Below are 25,700 nucleotides of genomic sequence, written 5' to 3'. Positions count from 1 at the left end.
TAAAGTCCTGCCCCATCACCTGGAGACCACCAGGGTAGGGGACAGGCTCCAAGGACAGAGCTATGCCCTGCACAACTATGATTCCTTAATTAAAATTGCACTGCTGGCTTGAGCTCCATTCTTGTATTACCCTTCTTTATTGATTCATGTTGCTCTTTTCTCAAAGATCTTTAGAAGAACACCCTGGTAAAGGGTGGGTAAGGCAGTCACATGAGCAGAGCACGAGCAGGTGGCATACACATACACCCTGCGCAGGGGGTCTAGGTGCAGATCTGGGACTGTCCACTATCCCAGCTGAGATCCTTAGGCTGAGAGGATGGTATGCCCAGGAGCTGCTCCTGGATGGTTCCAAGAAGGCAACAGTCAGGGTTTAGGGAGGGAGGAGCCACCTAAGACTCCCAGTCATCCTCGTCTTCCTCTCCTGGTGGCTGCTGTGGGGGTGGCAGAGGGGGGATGGAGTCTGACATTCGCGCAAAAGCTCCTCCTGGTCCCTCACTGGCTCCAGTCCCAGGTCCCTTCCCGGAGATACCTGGGAAGGAAAAGACTAGTTAGGGAGGTTGGTCAGGGCACTAGTTTACCCAGCCCTTGGGAGATTTAAGAATAAGAAGACACACACAGGATTACATATAATACAAAATGTCTCAAGGCCGAAAGGCAGGGCACCCTGCCTCCTACCTTTACGCCTCAGGACCAGCTTGTTGAAGAGATCTGACATCAGGTCTCCACCCTGGCTCGTGGCTCTCACTGCAATGGGGAAGCCATGGTGAGGGAGTGCAAATGGGCCAAATAGGACATCTCTAGGTGCAGCCTCACACTCTTGGCTTGCTCATCCCACCTCTACAACACTCCCCATCCTGCTCCCCAGCCACACGTTCACCACAGACTCTTGGAGCTTTGGTTTCTGTGGATCCTGCAGTGGCATTAACAAAGTAGTTAACATTTTAGTTCTCACAATGAGGACAAGGCCCAGAGTGGTTAGGCAATTTGCCTGTGGTTACCAGGCAGGTCAGAAGCAGACTGGGACACAAACCCAGGGCCCTGCTGCTTTATGCCAAGGTAATGCATGATGCCAAGTTGGGATTCACAGCAGACAAGCCTGAAACATGAAGTAGGACTGAGCTAACCCCCCAGATCTTCAGTCTTTTGGGTCCCTGACCATTTTGTTAAATGACTCTGGGTCAAGATTCTCCTTTGTGGTTGAGTTGGGTGAGCTTAGAGGGGAAGGCTCTACTAAGGAGTGCCTGGCCCACGTGAGGATATCCACTGGGCTTTCCAGTGAATACCTGGAGGAAAAGCTTGGGGTGGTGTGGCTGGGCAGAACACTGTGGGGACTCGTGGGAGATGGAGGGGCAGGTGACCTTTTGTTTGGAGTCTTCCTGCAGTGGACCAAGGGTCCCCTCACCTTGTTCCTGCTCCTTCTGTTTTTTCTTCTCCAGCTTGCGCTCTTTAACACTGCGCAGCTTGGCCTTGCCGATGCCCCCAGCTTGGCGGATGGACTCCAGCAGAGTGGCCCGGCCACTGGAGGGGTCAACCACTTCCTTGGGAGCTCCCTGGACTGGAACTGGGAGGTGGGATGGGCATAAGGAGGAAAGGCTGCTCAGGCAGGGCTGGGAGGAACAGCCTCCAGAGCCTGACTATGGGGGAGGGCACCTCTCCTGAGGAAGCCAGATGGTGAACCAGGGGCTTCTGGGACTGTGCAGGGCCTGAACTGTAGCCAACAGGCTGCAGTTTTGTGTCCAGGTATCCCTGGTTCCTCTCCACCATCCCATTTAGCTGCCACCCTGCAAAAGTGGGCCCTATGAATCACTGATGTGCTGATAAGTATCCCATCTTGACACATGGAAAAAAAGGATTTTTGTTCCCCTTCTGGAGGCTGGAAATAGACTGGGAGATACAATATTAAAATAAATTCTGTGTTCTCAATTTTTTTAATAGACTTCTTCATTGGCTTAACTGGGAGTGGGAGACACAGAGCCCTATTTTCTAGGTTCCCTCTAAAGATTCCAAAGCTCGACAATTTGAAAACCACTATTTTATGAACCTAGTGGAAAAAAATATTTGAAATGAGAACTATTCTGCAAATCTAGGAATAATGACTACTTGATCCTTTCAGGGATCTGGAAACTGGACAGTTGAAGGTGCCTCCAAGGACTGAGTCCACCCGGCACCACCCTACCTGAAGGAGGTGCGCTGCTGCTGTTGTCGTCCTCCCTGGCACCTTGGCTGGTGGAGGCCACAGTCTGGGGTGAAGGTGGGGGTGGAGGGGCGCTGGCCAGCACCATAGGAGCTGGGGGTGGCGGTGGGGGCGGCGGTGGTGGTGGGGGGTGCTGTCAGCACCCCATCTTCTAGGTCTAGAATGAAAGTGTGTGAATGCCTAGGATGAAAGAGTCCAAACAGGAGCTCCCTGGGCCAATTCCCACACTAGCTCCCAGCTCACCCGCCTTGAAAGGCTCTGCAACCTCTGTAGGAAAGGTGGGCAGTTCTGGAATGGCACCGGGGGCAGAGGGAGCAATGCCTGGCCCCAAGTCAGCACTGTACATAAGGTCATCAGCAATGCCAGGCAGGTCAGGCAGGTAGGATGGCACATCAATCTCGGGTACTTGGCCCAGGTCTGGCACATAGAAGTAATTCTCTGGAACCTGTGGGATTGGGTGGAGGTTCATGAGGGTCAACAGCCACCTGGGAACACAGGGCCTGCTGTGAGACCTGGAGGCAGAGCCAGTATGACCCAGTGCAGACCCCACACAGCTGGGTAGGTAGGCAAAGGGCATAGTAGAGCCCTTGTCTAGAGAAGCACCCTGGCAGGGCTGACAGACCCCACCCATCCACACTGCCTCCATCTCTACCTGCTGCTCCAGTTGCTCTCTCTTGCTGATGGACAGAGGGGCATCAAATAGCTTCTCCTCCGTCTCTGCCCCCAGCATCACATGGGTCTTTGTTACAGCACCAGCCAGGGGGTCCAGGAAGACATACTTCTTGTACCTACAGGGTGGGGTAGGTGGCATCAGGCAGGCCTGGGTTCCTGACCACCTCTCCCAAGGCATCATAGGATGCAGTCTGTTGTGGGTTCTCAGGCCTTATAAACCAAACTGAACCAAACTAGAAAAAAACAAGCCGTCAGCTCTGGACTGCTGCACCAGAGCCATGTCCCTGGAACCGCTGCTAAGCCCAGCCTCCCTCCCACCCACATCTCTGCAGCCCCGCCCTCTGGCCATACAAGTTCTCAGTAGTGTTGAAGAGCAGCAAGGAGCTGACAGAGCTGATGTTGCTTGGAAGACCCCCAAGACCTTCCTCAGCTTCATCCTCGGGCTCTGGCTTGGTGTTCACACAGACAGGAAAGTATTTCAGCTTCTCCTGGGGTGAGTGACAGGGATGGATAGTGGGTTTTAGCACCAAGCTATAGACCCCCACCCCCATCCCAGTCAGAATCTTCTCGGGAGACAGATTCCTCAGCTTCCCCATCAGCGTTCATGGCATTAGGGTGTGATGAGTGTGGCCACCAGACCTGCAGGGCCCGCTCATCCAAGGGGCGGTGCTTGCTCTGGATCCTGTGGCGAGGCCGTCTCTGCAGACCAGGGTCCTGTGCCCCAGTAAAGATGGAGCCGTATTCCTGCAGATGCTCTGGGGCTGGGTACTTGGCACTGGAGAATACCTGTGGGAACCAGGATATGGCTAAGAGACCTGAGAAGCTCCAGAGAGCCTAGGGTTGGTTAGTGGGAGGCATGGAGAGATGACCCTGGGCAGGAGGACAGCAGGGGCATGGAAAGATGGAAGGACTGCACACCAGCTACAGACCACAGGCCCCACAGGCTACCTTGATGGCCTTCTTGCTGCCCTTGATCTTCTCGATCTTGGCCTGGGCCAAGGAGACCCTCTCCCCAATGGCCTGCAGCTGGCTCCGGCTCAGCTCTACCCGCTGGGAGATCCTGCCACAGAAAAGATGAGACAGCTGGGGTTACTCCCAGCCCTGCACATCCTGCTGTCAATAGCAGACTTTGCATGAATTCTTCAAACAGTGTCACCTGACCATCAAAGTTGATGTTGCCCTGTCCAGATGGTCTCTACCAGGAAACCAACCTGAGGGGTCTACACATTAATGGCACTAAGTTCTTTGGAGCCCTGGGTAGGGAAGATTAGCCACCTGGCCCCAGATGGCACCTGCACATGCCATATGAAGGGACAGAGTCCCTGCCTCCAGGAGTTTACAGTCTCAAGCAGGGTATACGGAAAGACCATTGTGATTACCTACACATATGTATAGTTACTTACAGTTGGCAGAGCATTTGTACCTATCCCTCGTGGGCACACGATGTCAACAGATTACTGGCCTCTGCCAAGGAGGAAACTAGAGTTGGGTGAGACTAAGTGAAGGGTAAGCCCGGTCCTATGGGCCATCATCTACATTCAAACTCCAGGCCTGTTGAAGGACTGCCTCTACAAATGAACAATGACTCACAGAGTAAATCCTAAATCCTGATCACAGCTTACAAGTCTCCAGGTGGCCAGGCTGCTCACCTTTTCCACCCTCCCCCAGATGTGTTGTGGACTTCATGCACCAGCCACCCTGCTATTCCCTGATGTGCCAAACACATTCTCCTATCATGACCTTTGCATCAGAATGTCATTTCTACAGACATGTACATGGCTAGCTCCTTTACTTCAGAGTCCCCTCCTTGCCCACAGAATCTTTGAAGAGCACCTGTACTTTCTGCCCCCAGCCTGCAATGCTTCTCCCCACAGCACTTCTGGGCACCATGCTTGCTTGTGTGTGCTCTAGATAGAGGTCAGGCCTTTATTTGTTCCTTGCTGTGCCTAAAACAGTGTCTGGCATTTGGAGGCACCCACTGTACGGTTCTCACATGATGGAGGCTTCTTCTAACTCACACTCAATGTGTGTGAGCCTCCTTTGTGTGTTTCCATACTGTTGGGCCATAGCAACTCTTTGTGCTCTTTGAAGTTATGTCTGATTCATGTGCCACAATATCCTCCCAGTCACTTCTCCAGCTCCCCTACCGCCAATAAAACTAGCCCCTGCCCACATTCCACGTTCACAGAGGTCCTCTGAGCAACTGCCTCATGACAGCAAGCAAATGTCTGAGGCATAGGGAATAAGGAAGCAGAGGCCAAGTTTAGTTCATGGAAAAGGTAGGAAGAGGAAATGGGGTGGCAGAGGGATTTCCATAGAAGATGGAATAGTCAGGAATCTAGCAAAAACCTCCTCAACCACCCCACCAGCTCTAGAAGGTCTTAGCACCCCAAAATCCATGGTCTCCATGTCCTAGTGAGTCAGTCCCAACCGCACCTGGCTTGCACGTGCAGGACTTGGTGAGGAGATAGAGGCGGGGGAACTGAGGCATACACAGGTTCCAAAGCTGCTTCTTCCCCTTAACAGGTCTGTGGATGGTGGCAGAAGAGAAAGAGAAAGGGAGGAAGCTGTCTCCTCCCAGCAGAACCACCTGACCCAGTGGGTCCATCTTCTGCAGGGAGAGGTCTTCACCTACTGTAATGAGTGCTCAAACACGAGATGCTTCACTTCTCTCCAGTCCCCCACGCAGCCACATTCTGCTGAACAGTCCTAGGGGTTAGCTAACAGCTCTACTCAGAGTTCATGGGACAGCAGGAAGGGCATGAGAATGCGAGATGGACAATAGTTACTCTGTTCTAATTCTGTCATTAAAGAGAGGAGGACTGATATCTCAAGGCTGTCAACAAGTTCCACAACAAGGCCTGGCAAATTTCTGCAACGTGTTATTAAAGAGAGGGTCTGCAAGTACTTAGAGAAGGAAGAGGCAAGTCCTAGGGGCTAGTGTGTGTTAAAGAAAGAAAATCCATCACATTTCTTTCTTTGGCAAGGTTTTAGAGAGGGGAAAACTTTCAAAATGGTGCCATCTTGAATCATAAAGGATTTTGAGTTTCTAACCAAATCCAATGGACAAGATGAAGCTATGGGGGCTGGAGGAGAAGACATAGAAGAAAGATCACAACCAGATGAACAGCAGCACCCAAAAGGCACACAAAAAGAAGGGAATGACCTTGGCCTTTTACACAGGTCTGTATCAGGGCCCTGTCCCATTCATTCAACACTTGATTAGAAAACTTGGCACATCATATAGAGGTAGGTCAAGAGGCACAGTGGTATTAGGACTCCATCTTGAAAGGCCAGAGGATGGACTACAATCAACAAAATCCCACTTACAAAAAATAAATGTGAAGCCCAGCATTTAGGTCTAAAAAATCAAGTACACAAATACAGAAGGCAGAGGGAACGTGGTTAAGCAGCAGTTCAGGGAAGAAAGACCTGGAGGTTTTAGTTCACTAAAAGCTCAGTAGGAGCTAAGAGCACATTAAGCAGCTTAGAAAGTGAGTGAGATCTCAGTGATCCCTCTCTTGCCCTCCCCTGTCCTTTCAATAAGCAGGGAACGTACACCCTTCTCATACACCCTTCTCAGAGGCACAGGAGAAAGCAGAGCCCTGGATTAAGGAGAGCTGCTTCATGCCAGCACCAGTTTCAGCCACCAATGCATCCCCTTAAAATTGGGCTCTGAACTCCCTTCTAGACTATAAAGCCTGTCTTCTTCATTGTCTCTAGCATCTGGGGCAGAGTCTGACATGTTACAAGTGGTAAAGAGAATGTGACAAACGACCAATCCTACAAAGGAGGCTGATGAGTGAGAAATTCATGTCGTAGGAAGACAACTGAAGGATGTTCTGGCTAAAGATGAGACGACTTCGAGAAGATGATAATTCCCTTCAAATATCAAATATATCAAAAGGGCTGTTAGGTGGAAAAGTGATCAGACCTAGACAGCTACATTAGGACCAGTGAGTGGGGTTACAAGGAAGCACATTTTGGTTCTACATAGAATTTTCCAGTGAAGAGCTGCATGGCTTTGCAAGACCATCAGATTCCAGATGGATGACTGCCTGTCAGAGATGCACCAAGTAAGAGTCCTACCTCAGGGTGGGGGATGGAAGACATGGTATCTGGGGTTCTTTTCTCATCTAAGAACCTATAGGTCTAAGTGAAGCCTCCAGTAGTCTCATTTCTTAAGATCATACACCATGATGCTGAGGGAGCGTACAGACCTAGGCTGACAAAGAGCTTACCGTTCATGTGCCCCCTCAGTTGACTGGTAGGGATGGTCTGGAAGGATGTGTTAGGAAGGGCTGTTAGGCCACAATGGGGCTGGGATGTTGATTAACAGTGCCCTCCCAAGGGGCCAAAGGTGGAACAGTGGCGTGAGGGCAATGTTTGTGCCATTCCTGGTCTAGACCCTCTTGGCTTGTTAGTCTACTTAAGGCAGGTTAGTTTCCAGGCTCATTGCTGAAGCTGCAGCACATGTGCCCAGGTACTGGCAGAGAAGGCTGCCTCTGCCAGGGGTGGGAGTGGAACTAGCTCACTCAATATGTCCCAGCACTTGGGCCTCACAACTAGTCCACCCTCCTCCACCAGCACTGGAGGGTGGCATCTCCAAACATCCCCCTCTTTTCTTTCCCTCCCCACCCCTCACTGTTCAACAAACAATTTGAGGGTGTTCTGTTTGAAAAACACACTGCTGGGGACTGTGGGGAGAGATGAATCAGACAACACATACCTAGCCTCAAGGTGATTCAGGTCTATCAGGGAGGAAAAAAAGGGACATCAATAACTACATAACCACAATGTCCCATGGACTGGGACTGCACATCTGTTTAGAAGCAGAGTGACCTTGGGCAAGTCACTTCTTGGTATGTGCCTTGGCTTCTTCTCTTTTTTTTTTTTTCTTTGAGAGAGAGAGAGAGAGAGAGAGAGAGAGAGAGAGAGAGAGAGAGAGAATTTTAATATTTATTTTTTTAGTTTTCGGCGGACACATCTTTATTTGTATATAGTGCTGAGATCGAACCCAGGCCACACACATGCCAGGCGAGCTCGCTACTGCTTGAGCCACATTCCCAGCCCGTGCCTTGGCTTCTTTAGCCAAAAAATTTGAATTGTAACTTGTATATCATGGAATGACTGTGGCTCCTGGACAGAGCTCCTGTGGTAGCTGACACACCTCGAGTACTTGGATCACACAGGCTAGGAGAGGAGACTCTATAGGCACTCACAGGAAAGTGCACACTCCCGCATGGTGGACGGGGGTGGGACTGGGGAAGTTTCTTGGAAGTATCTGGAGCAGAAATGAAGAAGGAAACTCCAGGCAAAGGAAACAGTCTCTTTGCAAGAGAACACCACACAGGATAGGTGTCAGGGCATGCAATTCCTCTGGTGAAGCATGAAGCTCTAAAGGAAGCACCCAGGGACTGCTCTCCCCTCCCTTGTGAGAGTGGGAGGGCAGGACAGTACGTGGACTTCCTGTCCCCACCTCCAAAGACGACCCCCATTCCCTATGGGAATATTTCCTATGAAGCCAGGAAGGCCCCCACCAATGCTATAGCCTGTCATGGCCCTAGAGGCTGCCATGAAAGAGTACCCACTGCCACTGGAATAGCTGCCCCTCCCCTGCCTCTTCCCAGCCGTGGGGAAGCAGCACTGAGCTTGGGTTCCCACCAGAGTCTTCTCCACAGTCTGGGATAATTAAGAATGATCTGCTAATTATTCAGGCAGCTGACTGAATGCTTTGTAACCCTGGGGGCCACCAGGTGCCAAGAAGAAGGGGGAGCACAGACAAAGGGAAAGGATGGGAAGGTGAAAAGGAGAGAGAGAGAGAAAAGGCGAGAAGGAAGAAAGGAAGAAAGGATGGAGGGGAAGTTTGGTGGAGAAAATGAACCCTTTCCCAGGAGGAAGGAGCTACACAGTGCTACTGCTTCTGGGCTGGGGCAGGCAGGAATGAGAGAGGACAGCATCCCTACGTCCACACACAGAATGTGTCCAGCTCTTATTCCCCTCATCCAACCCCTCCTGCCACGTCATCTAAGTTATGTGAAGCAGGTGACATCTCCGGGCAGATATTTTGGGGTTTGGCTTTTCCAGGTGAAGATGGGCAGAGAGAGGGGAGGGGGATCTGCAGGGCATGGCTGGAGAGAGCCTGAGAAGTGCTTGTCATTCCCCCATGGCTCCCCACTGCAGCAGAGCAGAAGGAAGGAGGCCAGCTTGGAATGCTAATTTGCCATGAACTCACCTACTTGCACAACCTACCCAGGTTCTGCTGAGGCCAGAAGCTGTGCCTGGGCCTGAGATGGGGACAGTGGAGTGGTGAGAGTCTCTTCTATACTCACTATCTCTTCTTGGCAAGAGGTTTCTGAGCAGGGAGCATGTTTAAGGGGTGAGTTTTATGCTGGGGTTCACAATTCCACTTCCCCAGCCTGTGGACTGCTGCAGGATAGGGGCAGGTGGATAAGGACAGGGGTCCACACTCCCCATCCCCACCCCAAAATCAACACTGACTCCTTCCTTTCCTGCATTCTCTGTTCCCAGCCTGTCATCAAATCTGTCACTGCTTCCTTTAAAATGTCTCTTCTCCAGTTTTCACTGCACCTTAGCTGGACCACAACTTCATCCCAGTCATGCCCTGACCTCAAGAAGTTTCCAGGGTGGTCCTGGAATCCACCCTGACCCACTTGTCCACAGATGCCCGAAGAGCCGGGCCAAAGCTCTTCTGTCCCATCACTTCCCGCACAAGGACCCTGCAGGGCTCCCTGGGACTCCTGAATCACGCACAAAGTCTGTCCCGGCTGTGAGAACCCCCACAGACTGGCCCTGCCTTCCTGATCCCAACTGTCCACTCATAGCCCTACGCACTCCCATTCCTGCCAGAAAGTGTTCCCGCAGCACACAGAGGACGTACAGAAACATGAGGCAAAGCTCCCAAAGAGGCATGATCCAGAGGGAACGCAAGCCCTACAAACACACAAAAAAGAGAATTTTTACACCTTGTTCTGCACTGAAGGAGCTGAATGTGTGGGGCAGGCAGCAATGTATGCACTCCCAGCACATAAGCTGAACTCCTCCAGAGCCCATGACACACTATCTTCCAGGCCACATTCAAGCTTCTAATAAGCCTGTGGTTCCCATTTCTAGACTCCACCAGATGACCTGTATACCCACCTTTCTAACCATAACCCTCCTTATGACTCTTCCTGGCCATCTACTGGGGCTTCCCCTGGCCATGTGGAGTGGCCCTGTACTTTTCCTTTCTACATCTATTTCCTCCTTATGCAAGTAACAGCCCCATTTTCTTTAGGGAATCTCACTCCCAAAAGCTCAGTCCTTGTGCCTCACAGGCAATGCATGTGACTTAGGTCTGAATCAATCAGTGTGTTATCACCCCAGCAATGATTCTGGGAAACTCTTAAGAGTCATGCCAGGCCACACAGGCAAGAGTGACATCTGGAGGAAGTGCTGGTACAGCAGGGAATATTCTTTTCTGAGTGTAGGATCTCTGGCCCCACCAGTTATCCCCTTGCCACCACTGAAGAAAGACCTGTCTGGGAATGGAGCCAACCCAAAAGAAGCAAGCTGAAGAGGAATGAAAGCAAAGCCAGGTCCTGATGTCACCGTTTAAGCTCTTCAACTCTGAAGCCTGCTCTACCGATTTGTTACTCTTTGTTTAGGCAGGTTTGTGGAGTTCTAATTGATAGATGTGCCACTGATTTTCTGTTTCCCTTCTCTAGATCCCTGGAACCCCACAGTCCATGCCAGACACTTAAGAAACAACCAACCCTTTGCTTTCCTATTCTAGACTATAAGCTCCTTGAGGACACAATGACCTGTACATTTTAGTACGTGATGGGGTTGATGAGGTGACCTGGAATCTGGCTGAGAGGGAGCCTAGACACAGGTCCAGGTCTCTGAGAAGCACCCTACCCTCCCACGTGGGGGCCTGCACCTATGCTCAACCAACTCCACACTCCCCTGCCCAGCTGGCCGTGCACAAGGTGCCAAATATCAGGATACAGGAGGAAGATATGCCCAAAACCCAACACTCCTCTTCCAGAATGTAGAGCCTACAGTCACAGTCCTGGTGAGGAGATACAACGATATCTAGGAATTGGTTCTGGCATCCTTTCCAAGCACTGGGCATGGAAAGGCCATCATCTGGGGCTGATGGTTATTAAAGGCCTATGTCCTGTTACTTATGTGTCCCTTGGGCACATTTAGCATAAAAATAAGCATAAAGAAGGCATCTAACATTTCCTATAACACTGACAGCAGGTTGATGAAAGGCATCATAGAAATGATATTAACAGATAAGAACTAATATTCGCTGCTTTTCCCTTCATGTGCTTTAATTCATTTAATCTCAACAATAAGCCTACAAAGAAGATGCCATTATTAAAATAATAGAAAAGAAAACTGAGGCTTGCAGGGGTTAAGTAACATGCTCAAGGTTACAAAGCAAGCAAATGAGGAAGTCCAATTTGAGCAGAGGCTTTCTGCTCCAGAGGTGATCCCCTTAACCATATCAATACCCTGCCCCTGTTACAGTCACATTCTGGACAGTCTTGGAGAAAGACAGATGAGTCAGTGGGCAGAAGAGCCAAGAGAATCTGGGATTTACACCAAGTCCAGCTGGAGACAATATTTCCTCCCCTACTGGGGAGGGCTTCCAGGAAGAGACTGACTTTGGATGGTTGCAGGCAGAGAATACTGCACAGGGAAGGAGCAGGGGTTCCAGGTCTGGCATACAACCAGGGATGGGGTACAGGATGATTTGGACCATGAAGGAACTTAAGTCAGACAGAGTGAGAGAAAAGATCCTCCCATGTGAAGCATAGTGTGGGCACCCAGGCAGAAGTCCTGCCTCATCTCACATGACTTAAACCAAAGTCCAGACCTGTGTTCTGGATAAAACCTGGAGCCTCTGCAACGAGCAAACTCCACTGCTATAATCATTTATATTTTTTGTTACTGGGGATTGAACCCAGGGACTCACACATGCTACACAAGTTCTCTACAACTGAGCTACATCCAAGCCCACCATTCAATCATGTTAAATAAACAATGAATGAAAAATCAGTGTAGCCAGGGTCTGCACCAGATAAGCACTACAGATTCAGAAAGCTGCAGCTCTCTCAGCTCTGCTATGGTTTGAAAGTGCCCCCAAAAGGATATGTGTTGAGGGCTTATTCCCCAGCCTGTGATGTTACTGGAAAGTAATGGAAACTTTAAAAGTAAGTCCTAGTGGAAGTTAGGGCCTAGGGCAAATTAGGGCCGTGTGTTGTGCCCTTAAGAAAATATTTGGTCCCAGACTCATTCCTGTCTCTCTCACTCTCTTTGCCTTTTGGCACCACGAGGTTAACAACTTTCTTCTGTCTCACCTTCTGCCATGATGTACCACCTCACCACAGGCCCAAAGCAATGTGGGCAAGTGATCATGGACTGAAAACTTTGAAGCCTTAAACTTTTCTTCCTTTAAGTTGATTATCTCAGGTATTTTGTCACAGTAATGGAAAGGTAACTAACACAAGTTCAAAACCATCAATGATCTCAAAAGCCCTGCCCATCTCACCAACCCCTCTTGCTCTAGGTATATCAGCCTCCTTTCAGGTCCTTCCCACCTCAGGACTTCCACTTATACCCTTCTTTCTTTCTGGAATATACTGCTTCCTGACCTAATCTCCCACCCCTAGATTTTACCGTAAATGTTATTTCCTCACACCTACCCTGATCCCTGTAGACCAAGTCAGGCTACCCATTACAGGTTGCATAGCAACTCATTTCCCTTCACACAAATAATAATAATCTCACAGACTCTGGAGCCACCCAGCCCCTGAGTTTGAACTCTGTCTTTGTCACTTGGCCAAATCTCTTAGCCTTTGTGTGCCTCAGTTTCCTATAAAAGGAGATAACAGTACCTCAAGTATACCAAGGGCTAAATGAGTGCACTCAGAGCCTGACTAATGTAAACATTATAAAAAACATTACAACTGTAATTAACTGACTGTGCAATTGATTATAGTCATGCAGTAGATAATGGTGTTTCAGACAACAAAGGACCACAGATATAATGGTGGTCCCATAATGGAGTTAAGAAATTCCTGTCACCTAGTAATGTCATAGCCATCATAACAGTGCCATAGCACAACACACTATGCCCATGTTTGACTGAGGTGATGCTGGTATAAAGAAACCTAGCATGCAGCAAGTCATGTCAAAGTACAGCATATACAAATGTGTATAGTATATAATACTCAATAATGATGATCAACAACTGTTCCTAGATTATGTATGTACCATACAATCCTTTTCACTATTATTTCAGAGTATACTTCTTCTACCTATAAAAATTTACCATAAGGGCTGGGGATATAGCTCAGTTGGTAGAATGCTTGCCTTGAATGTACAAGACTCTGGGTGCAATCCCCAGCACCACAAAAAAAAAAAAAAAAAAAAAAAACTTTCCTGTAAACAGTGTACCAATTACACCAGTGGCAGCCTCATCTATCTCATGTTTACTGTGTGTCTTGATGATATGAACAGGCCACGTGGAGACTCTGACCTACTCCATTTAGATTTATGTAGTGCACAACAATGTTCACACGACCACGAGATCATCTAGCAACACATTCCTCAGAACATCCAGCTGTCATTAAGGGAGGCATGATTGTATATAAGTGTCCCTCCCCCCATAGTACATACTCTAGTTGGACAGTGATACTAGTTTGCTCGTTGCGGACTCTACAGAGGAGCACAGTGCCTTGCATACTAGAATGCTGAGTATATATTTGCTAGCACAGGAATAAGTGAACAGGGCCCCTGGGTGGGAGAATGTACAGAGCTACCAGTGGGACCTGAGGGATCTATAGGAAACACAGGGGCCACGGGGGACAGTAGATGCTGGGCTCTCAGGCACTTAGGAGAAAAGCTTTCAAGATGGGCTCCTGCTTTGAGCCCATTCCACACAAGGAAGCTAGCAGTGTCCCCACCCAGGACCCAGAATCACTAAGCAGTCTGCTCCAAGAGTGTGTATCCTTGACATTGGATAAAGACTGCTCAAGACAGGGGGCAGCCCTGCATGGGGCAAGGTGGAGGAGAGTGGAAGTACCTACCTGCTAAAGATGTCTCCAGAGACTTTCTGTAGGTATTGCAGGGCATCTGCCACCTGCTGAATGGCTTCCTCTCACCGCAGGTCAGGTTGGATGAGAGGCACTGAGTACGTCTGACCTGCCAAGGAATGCTGGGTCCTCAAAGGAGTCATAGTGCCTGTGGGTGGGAACGAGATCATCAGGACCAGAGCCCCATGCTCACCCATACCCACCACCACAGGGCAAGGTGATGTTGAGGTTCCACCTGTGTAAGAGCAGGGAGGGGGAGGAGTGAAGAACATCTGGTGAAAGGCTAAGGCTCCACAGAGATGAAATTCTGCTGATGCCTTTTGAGTGAATGAGGGAGGGAAAAGCCATACCACGGACTGGGTAACTGGTAGGGACAACAGATCAGAAAAGGTGTGACATTTCATGACTTCCTAAAGCACCCTTTACATACATTATCTCAGTTTGACCTCCCATTCTTGGATAAACACAAAGAAACCCTGGCTGCAGAGAAATAAAAAGCATGGAAGCAGATATGGAGGCGCAGGGGGTAGGGGGGACAGGGATCATTAGAATAGACTGCCAAATGACACCCAACTTTGGGAAAGCAGGAAGAATGTGGACAATTGGGTTCTTCCCACTTTGGCCCCTGAGAAACTCTAGGCAGTGGCCAGTGACTCTAGGTATAAGAGTGCTTTACTCACCCAGGCCAGCATTAAGGGGACCAGAAGGAAGTTGGTGCATGTGGGGGTGGAGAACAGGAAGGAAAAACATGCCTTCGAATTGCAAGGCGAGGGCAGAGTCTATTTATATTGGGTTTAATTAACTCCGCTCCCTGGTGCCACTAAAGCAGCAATCACACTGCAGACGGCACTGATTTGATTGGCAAGAGACACGCCAGGCAGAATATTAAGGCACCAGGCCCCTATAAATAGGCTTAATCACAGCCCCACTCTGGAAGACGGTGAGGAAGACATTAATCAGGCCTGGCACGGCGCCCTAGACCTGCTCTCTTAGGCACCATACTGGGGCCCTTGGTTGCAACAGAGGTGTGAGTAGGGCGGGTAAGTATGGCAGGAAGGGCTAGAAGGCTTCGTTTGAACTTAAAATGCTGTTTGACCATGACTAATCTCTTTGAATCTCTGATTCTTTCTGTCTCCATTCTATAGACTGAGAACTGGTACTGCTCTCTGAGAAGTCTTTGTCCCAATAGGACTCCTTGGCTCCGCCTGCTGGTTTCCAGAGCTCTTCCTTTTGCCCTACTGGCTCTCTCCTACCCTCTGTAGGTCAGTATTTTTCCTGATCTGAGATGATGATCATTTTGCTCTTCAACTTTTCTCCAGCAATGAGCTCCTCCTTGGCTCTCACACTTCCAGAAAAGAAATTCTCAGCTTCCTAGACCTGAACCTGTCTTGAATACTCATCAGGACCCAAGAGTTACTCCTCACTCCCCACTTCCTTTCCCTTTTATCAAGCAACCAAGTGGAGCCAGCTGATCCCCAACCACCTAAGGGACTCAATCCTCTGAAACCACCATACCTCTTTCAAGAACTCTCCTCCCCTCCCCTTCTTTATATTGATACTGATGCAAATCAGCTAGCCTTCCTAACTTACTTTCTATTCCTCAGTTCTCCCATCCATAAAATCAAGAGGGGGAAAGAAGATCCTTTTTGCGCACGTCTTGAGATGAATTCCTTGTTAGTTACCACATCTGGATGTGTGTGATTGCCCACGCACATGTGCGAGAGGGTAATACAGGCACAAATCTCCTAAGGAAATATCACATCCGTTGGAGAATTAAGAGAGTGAATACAGCTGGTTAGCGGTTTACTCATTCTGTCTGCAAACATCTACTGATCAGCTATTAAGTGCAGGCCATGATCACAACAAAGATGAAAAAGGCACTAGACAGAGAGATAGCCTCAGAAACAACTAAACCCCCTACAATAAGCACTCTAATCCACCTATAAATACAGAGCTAAGAGTTAGAGGAGTCCAGAAAAGCCTGTTGACAAAATCTGAACCTCTCTACCAAGGCCCAGAGAAAGGGTTCAAAAACATTCTAGGTAAAAGAAACAGTTTAACCAATGGCATCTAGAGGAATATAAGTGGTTTTGCATGGTGAGAATATAACATTTTGGGGGAAGTTACAGGGAAAGAAAAGATAAAAAGAGGCCACTGTGTGAATAACAGTGAATACCATAGCTAGAAGTTAAATGGGTGCTGTTCAATATGGTGGGCACCAGCCACTGAACACATGAAATGCAGATAGTTCAAATTGAGATGTATTGTAAGTATAAAATGCACACTGAAATTCAAAGACTTAGTAGGAAAAAGAATGTAAAATCTCTCATTAATTTTTATATTGATTATATGCTGAAATGACCATGTTAGATAAACTGGGTTAAATAAAATATATTACTAATATCACCCATTTCTTTTTACTTTAAAAAAAATGAATATCCATATGTACAACAAAGAAAGAAACTTGATCCCTAATTCTCACCCATACAAAAGTCAAACACAAGTGGATCAAAGACTTAGAAATTAGACCTAAGGTTTCTACTTTGCAACTGTTGAAAGAAAATTGTGTGTGTGTGTGGGGGGGGGGGGTGTTGGAGTTGTGGCTCAGCAGTAGAGAGCTCGCCTAATATGTGCGGGGCCCTGGGTTTGATCCTCAGCACCACATAAAAATAAATAAACAAAATAAAGGTGTTGTGTCCAATTACAACTTAAAAATAAATATTTTTTTTTAAAAAAGAAAGACAAAAGGTCAACACTTCAACATACAGGCATAGGCAATAACTTCCTCAATGGGGCTCAGGAAATAAAAACAGGAGTTCATAAAAGGAATAGCATTAATTTAAAAAGCTTCTGCATGGCAAAGGAAAATAAAAGCATGAAGAAAGAGCCTACAGCATGGGGGAAAATCTTTGCTGCTACTCTTCAGACAGAGAATTAGCAACCAGACTATATAAAGAACTGAAAAAAAAAAAAACCTCCAGAAAAACAAAATAAAACCCCCAAACCCAATAAATGGACAAATGAACTAAACTGATACTGCTCAAAAAAAAGAAATACAAATGGTCAACAAATATATGAAAAAATGTTCAACATCTTTAGCAATCAAGAAAATGCAAATCAAAACTACACTGAGATTTCATCTCACTGCAGTGAGAATGACACTCATTAAGAATACAAAAAATAAATGCTGACAAGGATACAGGAGAAAAGGAACATTTTATACACTATCAGTAGGACTGTAAATTACCACAGCCCACTATGGTAATCAGTATGGAGGTTCCTCAAAAGGCTGGGAATGGAACCACCATAAGTCCCAACTTTACCATTCCTTGGTCAGCATACTACAGCAAAAATACATGCATACACATGTTTACAGCAGCACAATTCACAACAGTCAAGTTATGGATCCAACTTAGGTATCCATCAATAGATGAACTGATAAAGAAAATGTGGTACACAGAAACAATGGAGTATGACTCAGCCAATAAAGAGCAAAATTATGGCATTCATAGGAAAATGGATGGAACTGGGGAACATAATGCTAAGTGAGATAAACCAGACTCAGGGTTATGTTTTCTCTCATATGTGGAACTAGAGAGGAATAAGGAAAGAGAAGGGACTTCATGAAAATACAAGTGAGACTACTAGAGAAATAGGATTGGGGATAGGAGAAGGGAAGGGGAGGCAGGTAAGGGGGAACGAAACAGACTAATTTATGCTATGTGCATGTATGAACATATCAAAATGGATAATTGTTACGTATAATTAGAATGCACCAATAACAATTTTTTTGAAAATTAAAAAAAAATATATCACATGTGGCTAGCATCTTCCTTCCTTCCTCTGTGTCCTGTATAACTAATGAAATGAGTCTCTGTTCCTCTTTTCAAGAAAGAGACACCCTTGGATGAATTCTGGCCTAGCACTAAAATTAATCATAATATTTTCATTTTATTGTCTCTTCCTCCTATATCCTGTAGCTATTAAATGATTATCATGAAGATAATCTTTATTGACTCTTTCAGTAGACAGAATTTTCATATGCAATATTTTTATTATTAACTAATAACACTATGAATAATTATTACTTTTAACTAATAATACCTATATACTTGAGAACATCCTATCAAAGAATTATTTAATTATTAGTATTGGGGAATATATCATTATCACCAATTTTAGATAAGGAAATGGGGTTGGACAAACCAAATAACATTTTTTCCAGCATCAAAATGCTAGCTTATGATGAAGCCCAGACCTGAACCTATGTTGTCAGAATGCAGAACTTTTGTTACTTATCAGTACATTTTATTGTTTTATATAAAAACACAAATTTTAGAGCTCCAAGACTGTGTTGGTGCTAATTAAAACACCTTATCTTGCCCAGCATAATGGCACACACCTGTAATCCCAGCAACTAGAGAGGCTGAGGCAGGAGGATCCCCAATTCAAGGTCAGCCTCAGCAAAGTAAGCAAGACCCCTGAGCAACTTGGCAAGACCCTGTCTCAAAATAAAAAATAAAAAAATAAAAAGGACAGGATGGGGGAAAAAAAGGACAGGATGTAGCTCAGTGGTAAGGGGCCCCTGGGTTCAATTCCCAGTACCAAAACACATAAAAAAATTAAGACACCTTATTTTGATAGTTTGTCCTATGTGAACCTAAACTAGTTATGTTTTTGACATTAGGGAGGCTGAGCCACACTGTGACAAACACTTCCTAGTCACTTTGAATCATTTCAACCGTATAACTTCACAACACACTTTGGAGGTATGTGTTACTGTGGACTTATACATATGAGAAAACTCAAGCACAAAGAGGTTCGTTGGCAATTATGTTTTGAAAAGTCTGTGGTGATCATTTTAAAAAGATGATAGAAAACATGGGAAAATACAATAAATAGCTAAGAAGTCATGGGGGACTTAGTTGAAAAATAAAAGGTGAAAAATTCACCACAAGTATTTTCTTGTATTGGGGAGTTTTATTGTTAGAAATCCTAACTCCTCCTTGGTTCCTTAATGGATGACTGCAATTCATGCTAGGCCTTTGATATTTCCTACTTACTCATTTTTTATTGTTTAATATATTCCACAAACCCATAAACATTCTTTAAAAATGGTGTTTTCCTTGCATCTATATGCCTCGTTCACCAAGATATTCTCCAGATGTTTTAAGTTGACAAACCTGAAATATATACATTTGTAGCGTATCGCCTAATATTTCCATTGGACCGCACTACCTTAGTTTGGGAAAGACCGAGGTCTCTCCCCAAAACACGAGCCCACACTCGACGCCTCTTTGATACTGCGGTTGGTTTATAATTTGGGAAGTGCACGGAACCCCTCCTGCAAACCATCCTCTCCCAGGATCTATCCCTCAGTTACACAGCTCTGCACCAGGCGATCAGGAAACAGGCGCGGTCCGAGCAGGACCGGGGCCAACTACAGGGCCGGCCCAGCGCCAGGCACTGTGTCACGGTTCCGAGCGGCTCGTCCCCAGCACCCCGGGGCCCGGCGGAGCGTGAGGGTCCTGGGGCCGGCGGCCGGCGGCCGGGAGGCAGCGGAGCCTGGGACCCACGGAGCCCCATCCGGCCCGGTCCCGGTCCACTGCGGGCCTCGGCCTCCGGCGAGGGCAGGAAGCGACCGGGCTGGGCCAGGGGGCGCGGCGCGCGTCCCGGGGGTCCCGAAGCGCCCCGAGGGCGGCAAGAGCCCAGCGCGGGGCCTGCGGTCCCGCCGCCGCTCGCTCGCCCTCGCCCCACGCAGGGCCATGGGCTCCTCCGGTACCGGTGGCCCGGCCCTCCCGCAGCCCTCCTCCAAGCCTTCACGTCCCCTCCTCCGCCCCGCCGCCGGCGCCAGCCCGCGAGCCCACAGCCCGCGCCCCTCACCTGCGCGCCGCCGCCGCCACCGCCCGCCGCGCTCCTCTTCCGCTCGGCGCGCGCCGCGGGGTCCTAGCGCCGTCGCTCGCACGCACCAGCTCCGCCTTCCCGCCGCACTCCCGGGCTGGAGGTGGCGCGGCCCCAGCACGGAATCCACAGAATCCACCGCCTCGGCTTGGAGCTTCCCAACGTCCGCGCGGCAGACATCTCGAGTTCAGAGCGCCCGGCAGGCCTCGCCTTGTGTGTGTCCTGGTGCCGGACACCCAGCGCAGGCCCAACCAACATGCCTGCTTTAATCAGTCTTGCAGCACACCCTGATTTTCCTTAGTGCCCAAACCCGTTTTAAAATTAAATATAGAAGCCAGACACAAAAGGACAGATATTGTCTGATTTGACTTATATGAGGTACCTGCACCAGTCAAATTCCTAGAGACAGAGAATCGTGATTACCAGGGATGAGGCAGACGGGATAGGCAGTTAGTGGTTAATGGATGCAGTTTCAGTTTGGGATGATGAAAAAGTTTCAGAGATGGATGTTGATGATGATGGCACAACAGTGCGAATGTGCTCAGTGCCACTAAACTGTACACTTAAAAATGATCAGGGGCTGAGGATATAACTCAATGGTAAAGCGCTTATTTAGCTTGCCTGAGGCCCTGCGTGCCATCCACAGCTCTGAAAAACAAAAAAAAAAAAAGAAGAAGAAAAAGAAAAGAAAATAGTTTAGAGTGTTAAATTTTATGTTACATATATTTTAAAGCTGGATAAAAGAAGAAAGGAGGGAGGGAGGGAGGAAATGGAAGGAAGGAAGAAAGTTTTGTTTTGTTTTGTTTTTTAAATTAAACATATAAAGAGAACTTCAGTTCAGGGCCTGTAATAGTCTCCCCTAGAATCCACGGACTTATCTGGGGAGTTTTTGTACCTTCCCTTTTAGGGTAATCAGATAGAAATACAGGATGCCCAGTTAATTTGAATTTCAGAAAAATAATTTTTAGTATAAGTATGTCCCATGATTAGTTTGGAATATAATTATGCTAAAATTTGTTCATTGTTTATACTTATTTTAAAAATTATTTATTGTTTATCTGAAATTCAAAATTAACTTGGCATTTTATATTTCTGTTTCTAAATCCAGCAACTCTACTTTTCTTTTTTCTCTCTGTACTGGGGATTGAACCCAGGGATACTCTACCACTGAGCTATATCCCCAGCCCTTTATTTTATTTTATTTTATTTTAAATATTTTTTTAGTTGTCAATGGATCTTTATTTTATTTATTTATTTTTATATGGTGCTGAGAATTGAACCCAGTGCCTCATGTATGCTAGGCAAATGCTGTATTGCTGAGCCACAACCCCAACCTCTTTCTTTAATTTCTTAAGACAGGGTCTTACTAAGTTTCTGAGGCTATCCTCCTGCTTCCCTAATAACTGGGATTACATGCATGCACCACCTCACTGACAACACTACTTAATACTCTCCTACTCTCCCAGTTTTGTCCTCCTTCCAAAAGGACAATGAAGGGTGCAGGGCATTGAGTGACAACAAGATCATTCTGCTGTCTCAGTGGCTGCTATCAGTAGTGAGAAAGACGGGTCTCCACTTATATTGTAGACTGAATGGTTGTGTCCCCATAAGTTGAAGCCCTAAACCCCAGTGTCATGGATTTGGAGATGGGTCTTGGGTAGGTAACTAGAGCTAAATGAGGTCATAAAGGTAGGGCTTTCATGATGGATTTAGTAAGAACAGCAAACTCCCTTTGTCCTCTTCCCACCATGGGAGGACAATGAAGGCAGCTGTCTGCAAACTAGGAAAGGAGCTGAGGGAACCTAATCATTTACCACCTTGACTGATACAAACATGTTTCCCCCTCACCCACCTGAGCGGTAGCTGAGTGGCTTAAATTTTCAAGATACATCAATGAAGGGGAAATGTGCTGTGCACAGGGCTCACCCATCCCAAAGAGAAGCCATGCCTGTCATGAAGGAGAGCACACAGGCTTGGGAGCTCTGCCACTCATTCTTTGTGTGACCTGGGGAAGGTCACTTAATAGGACCTCAGTTGCCCCTTTTGTAAATTGGGTTTAAGAGTGTTTGCCCTGCCTCCTTTCAATTACTGCGCAGAAAGTATGTTGCCGAAGTCCGGCTGCAGCAAAATAACGGGGGGGGGGGGGGGTGGGGGGGGGTGGGGGGGGGTGACCAGCAACTTGTGTACATTGATACAGCAGGAGTAGGAGCCATTTATTGTAGGACAGGAGTGGTATATATACATTCCACACAGCTTATCTTAATTAACATAAACTAGATACAGCAGTCAACCAATAAGAAATCTCCACACTTAATGGCTCGCTGGCGCCACCTCACAAACCACTCCCTCTGGCAAAATGCCAGGAGCCATCCTGACTTGTTTACAGACTCTAACAGTATGTCAATGTGCTTATAATCTATAAAGTTTATTCAAACATGAAAGGAAATGTTTATGTGCTCCAGGATGTCTGTCTAAACATAGACATACATGCACACACACACTCACTCCACATCATATGTCAAGCTTGGCCGTGTCTTCTAACAAAAGTGCTCTAGACAGCACTCCTGTGCTGGAACTAGACTATCCATGCCTGTTCATCCTCCAGACCATCTACCCTCAACTTCACAAAAATTGACTACTGACAGACTCAGCCCAGACCTAACCATAAAGTTTCCCAGGAGCTCAATTGTAAGGGTATCTAAATCCTCAAACTGCAATGAGAATCTTTGAATTTAATCAAGACAAAGAAAAGCTGGATGTAATGTGTGGCTACTGAGGCTCCACATACCCTTGGGCCTGAGATGACAGGTTGCAGGGATGGTCCTCAGTAGCCTTGCCAAGGCTTGCTACTATTTTCCAGCCTCTTGGATTCCTTAGGATCCATGCATGTTGATTTCAGAAATTCCTCGTGGACGTACAAATAGAACAAAGTGTCCTGAGCCGCTAATCTATAGAAAGAAAGCTGGAAAGAAGAAGAAAAACTCAATATTTAAGTCCCATCCTCTAGGCCTTGTTTCATTGTTCTTGGAACAGGCTCCCCTTTCCTGGAGACCATTTTCCTCTCCAATAGTAAATTTTACTGAGATTCTTTACTTCTTGGGAAGTTTTCCAAAGATGCCTAGAGAAAGGATGGAAATGTCTCACCCTTTAACCACACAAAAGGATACAGCCAGCTTCTCTTGCTCAGGTTTCTAATGCATTTGGAAGAAAAAAAAGAAAAAAAAAAAAGCCTCAGTCCAGAACTCTGTCCAGAGAGCATTGTCATGTGCAGGCAAGGGCAAGAAATTTCTCCTCCAGGAGCCTTGGACTGACCTCATCACTAGCACCAGAGCCAGTTTTATTAAACACCCTGTGTCCAGAGGGAGTTAGTTACATCATCCTCACCTACTGGAAGTTAAACCTTACACAGTCCTAAAAACTCCTTAGGGACTACAGCCCAAGGGATCTCCCCTTCTATGAAATTCACAACACTGACATCTTGACTGGACAGCTTAGCTCCCACAATATGCTGGGTGGTGGGGTCGGGTTGTGTCTCTGAGAGGCAGCAGGGCATCATGGTTATGAGCAAGGCCTCTGGAACTAGACTGCCTGGGTTGCAACTATTCTGCTTAATAACAGAATGTTAGTTGTGCCTGTTACTTGTGTCTCTGTTTCCTCTTCTATAAGTGTGGGATCAATAAAAATCCATCATCTGTCTTTGTAGTGAGAATTAAATTAGTTAATATATCTCAAGTGTTTAAAATGATGGTCGAGGGTATAGCTCAGTGGTGGAGCACTTATCTGGCATGTGTGAGAGGCCCTGGATCTGATTCTGGAAAAAAAGAAAAAAAAAAAAGATGCTTGAGTCCATCAATGAATGAATGGATAAACAAATTGTGGTAAAAATATATAATGAAATATCACTCAGTTATAAGAAGGAAGGAAATAATGATATTATGTTACCAACATGGTTGAACCTCCAAACCACTATGCTAAGTGAAAGAAGCCAGACACAACGGGCTATGTATTGTACAATTCCACTTACACTAAATATTCAGAATTAATCTATAAACAGAAAGCAGATTGGTAGTCTCCAGGGGCTGAGAGAATTGGAAGTGGCTATTTAATAGGTATAAAGTTGTATTTGGGGATAATGAAAATGGCTTGGAAGTACATAGTACTATTGGTTGCACAACATTGTGAATGCACTAAATGTTATTGATTATTTCACTTTAAAATGGTAAATTTTATGAGATTTCACCTCCATCTGAAAACCAAACAAAAATAAACAAAGAGATGCCAGAACATAAGAGCAGTAGCATTAGTCAGTGTTAGCCTTCGTGTATTCCTTGTTTCACTAATGCTGGCTGTGTGTTACACCTTCACATCCTCCTGCGTGTGGAGATTAACAAATGTGAGATGGGATAAGAGAATGTGGGAACTTGGAAAAAGCCTCGGAGACTACAGAGCCGCTGCTGGACGGATGGCAGAGATGGGAACAGAAGGTCACAGTCTTTGCTGTGTGCTTTTCTGAGATACCTTTTCCTTTCTTCAGCTGCAGAATAAAGAAAACAAAATAATTTCCCTCATCACCATTCTCTCAGCACACGTTTATTGAGTGCTTTCCCTGTGCCTTCAGACAAGTTGGGGAAACAGATACTTAATTGGAACATGATGCATGTTTTGATGGAGGCAGAGGAAGGGAGCCTAAGGCTCTTGGGAGCATGTTGTTATTATAAATAAACTGAGTGATAAATAAAGGTCTAAGTACAACACAAGTTTATTTCTCACTAATAGAACACCAGATCAAGGTAGTATGCTCTGTGTTGCTTTAAGTCAGGGACCCAGGTTTTTTCCATCTATGGCTCTGTCCTCTTAACATGGGGTCCTAACATTGCTGTGTTCCATGGGAGCAGAAAAAGCAAGAAGTAGAGCACGTGGGAGGTTTGCTGGAGCAGGCTGGGAAGCAGCATCTATCACTCTTGTTCCTTTTCCATTGGTTACAGCTTGTTCAGATGGCCACCTCCAACTGCAAGGGAAGCTGGGAAATGTAGTCTTGGGTACTACTAGCAGTAGCCAGTTTCTGCTACAGCCATCAGGAGGTGAGAAGATGTACAGGTGGGTATGAAGTGGAAAGGAGATAAGACTGTAAGCAGTTTGGTGAAACTGAAAGGTAGAGACGGGTGGGGAGAGGATAGAGAGGTAGACCAGAACCAGACTACAGTACTAGATTTAATTTTTGGAGTTCCTACTCTATGCCAGGCTACACGCTTGGTAGGATTGCAATGATATTAGGTTATCTGCCCTGTAGGAGAAGAAGTGAGAGTTCCTTTACCATTATTGGTTTTGCATAAAACCCCGATTTCCTAACAGTCTTATTGAGCTTCACTGTATACAGAATATATGTATATATACAATATTTAATACTTATAAGAATTTGGTGAGGAAAATGTTACCATCACTCTCTTTTCAGTTGGAGACAAATGAGGTTTTGTGAGGTTTAAGAACTTGTCCAAAGTCAGTCCCACCTTTATTTATTTTTTTTAAATGTTGTACCACTATATTGTCCAAGCCACCTCAAGTTTCTGCACTCAAGTGATCCTTCTGCCTAAGCCTCCTGAGTAGCAGGGAGTATAAGTACATGCCAGGGCACCCAGCTTCAGACCCCGATCTTAGTAAGCACTCTTATCCACATTATTATACTGTCCTTCAAAGACCATTTGACCCAGCTATCCCACTCCTTGGTTTATACCCAAAGGACTTAAAAATCAGCATACTACAGTGACACCACAGCCACCTCAATATTTATAATAGCTCAACACACAATTGTTAAACTATGGAAC

The 25,700-nt window shown here is 46.6% G+C and overlaps 1 protein-coding gene across 1 annotated transcript; it reads right to left on the bottom strand.

Annotated features, from left to right (window-relative positions):
• Positions 1-119: 119 nt before the first annotated feature.
• Positions 120-19,910, bottom strand: LOC144254882 (WASH complex subunit 1-like). Its single transcript, XM_077798632.1, is given in 12 exon segments — positions 120-529; positions 676-744; positions 1,403-1,561; positions 2,177-2,325; positions 2,327-2,351; positions 2,438-2,639; positions 2,847-2,982; positions 3,218-3,354; positions 3,506-3,652; positions 3,815-3,926; positions 13,972-14,125; positions 19,861-19,910. Coding segments are annotated over 11 exon segments (1,425 nt in total). The 5' UTR covers positions 14,121-14,125; positions 19,861-19,910; the 3' UTR covers positions 120-389.
• Between the last annotated feature and the right edge of the window lie 5,790 nt (positions 19,911-25,700).

This window comes from Urocitellus parryii, chromosome 5 (assembly GCF_045843805.1).
Source record: "Urocitellus parryii isolate mUroPar1 chromosome 5, mUroPar1.hap1, whole genome shotgun sequence".
In the NCBI taxonomy this organism is placed as follows: domain Eukaryota; kingdom Metazoa; phylum Chordata; class Mammalia; order Rodentia; family Sciuridae; genus Urocitellus; species Urocitellus parryii.
The sequence above is the reverse complement of the archived record's forward strand: the minus strand, read 5'-3'. Positions and strand labels throughout refer to the sequence as shown.